General features: G+C 36.9%; 1 protein-coding gene across 1 annotated transcript in view; it reads right to left on the bottom strand.

Moving 5' to 3' along the window:
- The window catches only part of LOC119415829 (transmembrane and coiled-coil domain protein 3), a 21,936-nt gene that overhangs the window by 2,939 nt on the left and 12,333 nt on the right, over positions 1–6,664 (bottom strand). The window contains exons 2-3 of the mRNA XM_037683001.1: positions 4,094–5,037; positions 3,810–3,945 (exon numbers count right to left, since the gene is read on the bottom strand). Of these exons, the coding sequence (XP_037538929.1) occupies positions 3,810–3,945; positions 4,094–5,037 (1,080 nt within the window). The remainder of the gene's footprint in view (positions 1–3,809; positions 3,946–4,093; positions 5,038–6,664) is intronic.

Here is a 6,664-nt window from a genome sequence, read left to right as displayed (position 1 = left end):
ACCGTAATTTCTGGACTATAAGCTGCTACTTTTTCCACAGGCTTTGAACCCCGCAGCTTATACAATGCTGCGACTAATTTGTTGATTTATTTATTTATTTTTATTTTTTTGATGGGCTAACGAGCTTCATGCCACCAAACATTTAGCCTCATCACATCCGGGCGCTCATATAGCTGTCCAATATACGTCTCTCTTGAGGGGTGGGTCCTCGTGACTCTATTAGACTACCTGATTAAATAAAAAGGTAAAATCAAAGAAAAATGTGAGCAATGAAATAGGAAGGGGAGGAGAGAACAGGGGGTGGGGGTGCCCCTCCCTGTTTCGAAAGGCAGCTGCGTGATGGAGGACAGCACAAGCTGTTCTCCAACCTCCTGCGCAGTGAGCAGGACGAAGGTGAAAATAGCGATCGATCACTTCCTGGTAGGCTACTGTATTTGTATTTTTTTAACCAGCCGAGTTACAGTCACTGTGCAGGAAAAAAAAACATTTAATGTACGAATTTACTTTGTGCAACTTAGTTTGCCGAGACGACCCCTGAAGAAGGGAGAAGCCGAAAGAAGAGAAAAAAATAGTGTACGTATGTCAATGGTACGTATTTATTTAAAAGTTTATTTAAAAGTTTATTTATTTATTTATTTATTTATTTATTTATTTATTTATTTATTTCATTCATTTCAGTTCCATTAAAAAAACACACAAATACAATTTAGATAATTTAAAAAAATAAACATAAAATGAAAGGAAGCAGAAGAAGAAAAAAATTCTTATCAAATCTGCTCCTTCTGTAACAGATCAGTTTAACTATCAATTCAAACAAAAAGTCAATCACAATATTGCAACAACGTAGATAACTCAAACAGATTTTACATTCTCCATTTTTGCATCATCCTCCAAATTATTCCATAAACCTATTCCATGTATGGTCGTAGAGCGTCCCTTCAAACTGGTTCTGTACTTAGGTTTTACAAAGATCTCTGATCCCTTTAGATTATAACCACTCGTCCTTTTTACAAAATATGTTTGAATGTTTGATGGCAGCAAACAATTATGGGCCTTAAACATAAGTAAAAGAATATTATAATCCACCAAATCATAAAACTTAAGTAATTTCAATTGACTAAACAGAACATTAGAAGGATGACAATAACTCTTTCTTGTTATAATTCTTACTGCTCTTTTTTGCAGAATAAATATAGGCCTTGTTGTGGATTTACATGCTGTACCCCAAACATTGGCACAATAAGTAAAATGTGGGACTACAATTGTATTATAAAGTAAATGTAAAGCTTCATTATTTAACAAGTCCCTTACTCTATATAATACTGCACTGGACTTTGATATTTTAGTTTTTACAAAATTTATATGTTGTTTCCATGATAGTTTATCATCAATGATTACGCCCAGAAACTTTACTTCATTTACTCTACATATTTTAATGCCATCAATTTTGAAACAAAAATCCAAAGTTATCTTTTTTTTACTAAATACCATAAAATTAGTTTTATCAATATTCAATGATAACTTATTTGATTTAAACCAATCCTGTATTTTTACAAATTCCTTGTTTATCAACTCAATTAATTGTTCCATATCTTTACCCAGACAGAAAAAAAGTAGTGTCATCAGCAAACAAAACACATTTGAAGATATCAGATACTTCAATTAAGTCATTTACATATAATATAAACAATTTAGGTCCAAGTATTGAACCTTGTGGTACACCACATGGAGTTCTGCACAAATTAGATTTTACTTCATCTATTTGAACAAACTGTCTTCTATCTCTCAAATAACTGCTTATCCACTGCAGAGCAGGACCTCTAATACCATAATGATTCAATTTATCAAGCAGAATGGTGTGATCGATTGTGTCAAATGCTTTTTTTAAGTCCACAAATATACTTATGCAATGTTGTTTTTGATCAACCGCTGTAGTAATTTGTTCTATCAACTCCATGAGAGCCAAAGATGTTGAACAGTTTGACCTAAAACCATATTGATTATTACTTAAAATATTATTTTTCTCAAGAAATTTATCTAATCTAATCATAAACAATTTTTCAAGAATTTTAGAGAACTGTGGTAATAGAGATATAGGCCTATAATTACTAAATGTACATTTGTCACCATTTTTAAAAAGAGGAACTACCTTAGCAACCTTCATTCTATCTGGGAAAATTCCTTTTGAAAATGATAAATTACAGATGTATGTAAATGGCTCAATCACATAACTCATTATTTCCTTTACAACCACCATATCCATATTTTCACAATCCTTTGATCTTTTATCAGCAAATTTTTTGACAACTTTCATTATTTCCTCCTTATCTGTTCCACTCAAGAACATACTGTCAACACAACCATTTCTTAAATAACTTAATTTTTTTTCCACTTTAGGAATCGAAGCTGCTAGACAAGACCCAACATTTGCAAAATAATTATTAAATCCATTGACAATCTCATCATTTTCATAGATTTCCACATCGTTTTCCACAAAATGTTGTGAAAGTCCCGTTCTCTCTTTATGCTTTTTTAAAACAGTATTCATTACTCTCCATGTTGTGCGCATATCACCTTTACATTCATGCAATGATTTACTATAGTATTCCCTCTTGTGTTTCCTTATGATACTAACTAATTTGTTTTTGTATTTTTTGTATTTCTCTTCAGCCTCCTTGGTCCTTGATTTCAAAAAACACGAATACAAATGATTCTTTTTTTTACATGCATTTCTTAATCCTTTGGTCATCCATGGATAATCCACTTTGTTTTTCTTAGTGTAATTCTTTTGCATACAATGTTTATAATAGATGACCTCTAGAATTGTCATAAATTCATCATAAGATTTATTCACATCATTTATCCCATTTTTGATGTTCCAACTCAGCTTTTAATTTGTCTAATGCTTTTTTTGACGTGTTAATTTTTTTGTTTTTTCTTGTAGTTGTTTTAATTATACCATTTTCTTTCTTGTAAATAGTGAAGACTGGTAGGTGATCACTAAGATCAGTCTTCAAGATACCACTCAGCATATCACCGTCTGTTACATTTGTGAAAATATTATCAATTATAGTAGCACTTTGAGTTGTAATTCTTGTAGGATTTGATATTAATGGACAAAGATTTAGACTATACATTGAATTTATGAATATACTTATGTTGTTTGAATCAGTGATATTTCCTAGGTCAATATTGAAGTCTCCACATAGAAAATTTTTTTATTTCTACTTTTTTCTAATAACTCCAATAGTTTATCAGTGAATAGCTCAATATTTGAGGATGGCGATCGATATACACAACTTATTATGATGTTCTTTGTATTATTTTTTATTATTTCTATTGTTATCATTTCCAACATATCTTCCACCATTATTGACATTTCGCTTATCAATTTGCAAAATGTTTCGTGTAAATATCTCATGTTACAATGAGAACACCTGCTGCTTATAGACAAGCACGGCCTATATATATGTACAATTGTTGTTGTTATTGTTTTATTTAGTGGGCGTGGCTTATAGTCAGGTGCGCTCAATAGTCGGGAAATTACAGTAAAATGAAATAAATAAGTGTGTGCAATATGCTTTTATTGCACAGTGTTGATGTTCATGGACACAATGTAAATTAATAATAATAACAATAATAATAATAATAATAATAATAATAATTATTATTATTATTATTATTATTATTATTATTATTATTATTATAGTATGTGGGATTTTACTGTGAAAACTAATTTTGTAAATGAACAGATTAGCTGTATGACACTTCAGGTGAGGAACAGTGAAAGATGGTGCATCACTGTTTACCTGTATGTCTCTGGCCCTTTCTTGAGCCTGATAGGCCACCCTCTCCTCGATGCTGGCCAGCTCCTGCTTCAGGTCGGACATTTCATGTTGATGAAGTTCTGTCAGGTCGTTCAGCTGGTCCTCCAAATGCTCGTACCTGCCAGTCAACATATGGGGGAACCTTTATTTTCCAAGCACAAACAAATGTGTTTTAACAAAACCTTTGTGGATTTAGATAAAACTCTAAGCTGTGGGCTTCTTTACATCCTACGTACAACTTTGAAGGATTGTATCTGCAGATGTACCTGTATCTCTCCTCCTGTAGTGTTTGATTAATAATGTCGTACTCTCTCTTGAACTGAGCCTTCATCTCCTCGATGTCCTCCTCCAGTTGGCCTTGGGTGTCTTTGATCTCCCGCACCTCCTCATAGTAGAGGTCCAGTCTGTTCTGGCTGTCTCCCCCGACCTGCTGTCCCTGTCCTGCAGCAGCTCCTCCCACAGTGGGGTTCCCGTTGCTGTCGGCTGAAATGGAGGCGCTGCCCGACGAGCACTCGTCGTCGCTGGGATACTTGGGCTTGCCCACCAAAGAGGTGCTGCTGCTCAGCCCTTTTCCTGCGTTATCGGACGGCAGCACAGAGGAGGAGTCCATGTTGGTTTTGAGGTGAGCGATGTTATCAGCACTACCAAATTTGTTCCTGATGAGGTTGGCAAACTCTCTGGGCTTACTGAAGAAGAAAGGGGGGGAGAGAGAAACTCCCGGTCCGATGGTTTTGATTTTGTCCATGGTCGGGTGTCGACCGCTGCCGGTCATGTCCTTCAGCAGCTGTCTGGGAGACTCCCTGGGTATGGTGCTGCGTTTTACTGAGGAAGAGCGAGGAGGAGGACTGTGGAGGACTTCATTGTCTTTCATCTTTCGATGGTACTGCTCCAGCTTCTTCTGCATCTGTGCAATGTTCTGAGCGGACTTCTGGTTCTTCTTCTCAAACACCTGCTTGATGCGCCCCACCTGCTGCTTGTCTGCGCTGTTCACCAGCTTCAGATACTCGGCGACATTCTCGTCTCGAGCCGTCTGCTCAATCTTCAGCTGTTCGGTCACTTTCAGTATCTTCTGCTGGAGGTTGTCCATGCAGGAACGACTCCGCTGAACCTCCACGCCGAGAGCAGAACGGGGACTTGCATCTGTCAGGTCCAGATCCAGGTTGTTCTCTGAAGAACCCCGACGCAGAAAACTGCCCTCTGTACTCCGGTCCTGTAGAAAAGAGAATTAAAATTAAAAATCGATTCTGAAGTGTGCTTTTACAAAGAGGAAGTGAAACATTAAAAAATGTGTTTCATCAGCAAAAGCAGTCAAGAAGAGAAAAGTGGATTACACCGACATTTAATCAGCTCAGAGTCTTGGTAGACAATAGTCAGTGTTTATAACAAGGAGTTTCTAATGAATGGCTTTGCTTACTGTTATTTATTCATCTCTGATTCTCTTTTAGACGTGCATGGGTCAACAGTAGTACTCGTGTAATAATCGTATTCAGTTGTGTCCAAGTTTCTAAATGTACATTTTTATAAGAGGAGGTTTGACATCAAAACTACGGTGTACATGACACTAGGCCTGCCGCAATAAACAAGAAATCATTTAATCTCATGATAAATTAAAATTATCAACCTCATTTTCAACCTCATTTTCATTTATCAGCTTTATTGTTTCTTCGTGTCTCTCTTTCTATTGAAGACACTGGATGACAAAAGGCTCAACTACGGTGCTCGTCATTGACCCCCCCCCCCCCAGCACACCCTTTCTCTTTTCTCTTTAAAATCCATTTTAACCATCCAAATTTGCGTTTTTTGATTGTTAAAAGCAACTAAGCTGAGAAGCTAAACTAACAGGATGACCTCGGGGAAAAAACCTCCATCTTGTCAAAGCTCCAAAATTCACGTTTGAAACTCGTGCCTTCGTCTAAAAAGTTGTTTTTCTCTGCAAAGAGAAGCTGAAAACGTGTTTACTGATTTTTTTATTAAAAGCTTTATGTGAAAAATGCTAAAGAGCTCACACCACACCGAGCATCTGCCATTTTGAGAACCGAAGAGAGACAGCCCATGTCACGTCAAGGGGCCTCCCTCTCATTTTTCTTAAATAGACACGCTGCTCGCTCCCTCAATATCCATCCTTCGGTTCAAATAGTCTACTGCGATCCGGTTGTCTAAAAAAAAGGTACTATACACAAAAATAAACAAATATTTCTTCTTAAATTTGACAATATTTACTAATTATTGTCAAATTTCAAACAATATTATTGTACGGGCAGACTGAGCGCAGCTGACCGAAATCAGACTGAACGAAAATAAAAGACCACTGAAGCCCCGGAGCTTGAATGTCCAACATTAAACTAACTTTACCGTGGTTTAATGTGGAGCTATGGCTCTGCAGACATTGCACGTTGCTGTTTTGTGCGTTTCTAGTGTAAAATACTTCCACACACCGGACACGTTTTGATGAAAAGTTTGTTAGCTGTTAGCCACAGTGCTGCTAACTCAGTCCTCATATTGTAGCTGGCTGCAAACTATGACATGGATTTCCTGAATGTGAGGCAGTTCTTATTACTCTGGGTTCATGAGACACGCGTTCAGGAAATCCATTCCATAGTTTGAAGCCAACGTGCAGAGCAGCTGGCAGGGACTCACATGTGGAGACGTTTTACTTGGAGAAAGACATGCATCATGGATCGGAGATCTCAGCAGGTTGTATCGGAAAAATCTGATACATAAATTATGCTGGTATAGGAGACTGATACCGATACTGGATCGGATCGGCCCCATCCCTAACACATATACACACACACACACACACACACACACACACACACACACACACACACACACAC

The sequence above is a fragment of the Nematolebias whitei genome, chromosome 10, assembly GCF_014905685.2.
Source record: "Nematolebias whitei isolate Nwh7 chromosome 10, NemWhi1, whole genome shotgun sequence".
Lineage (NCBI taxonomy): Eukaryota > Metazoa > Chordata > Actinopteri > Cyprinodontiformes > Rivulidae > Nematolebias > Nematolebias whitei.
This window is presented reverse-complemented; position numbering and strand designations above follow the sequence as displayed.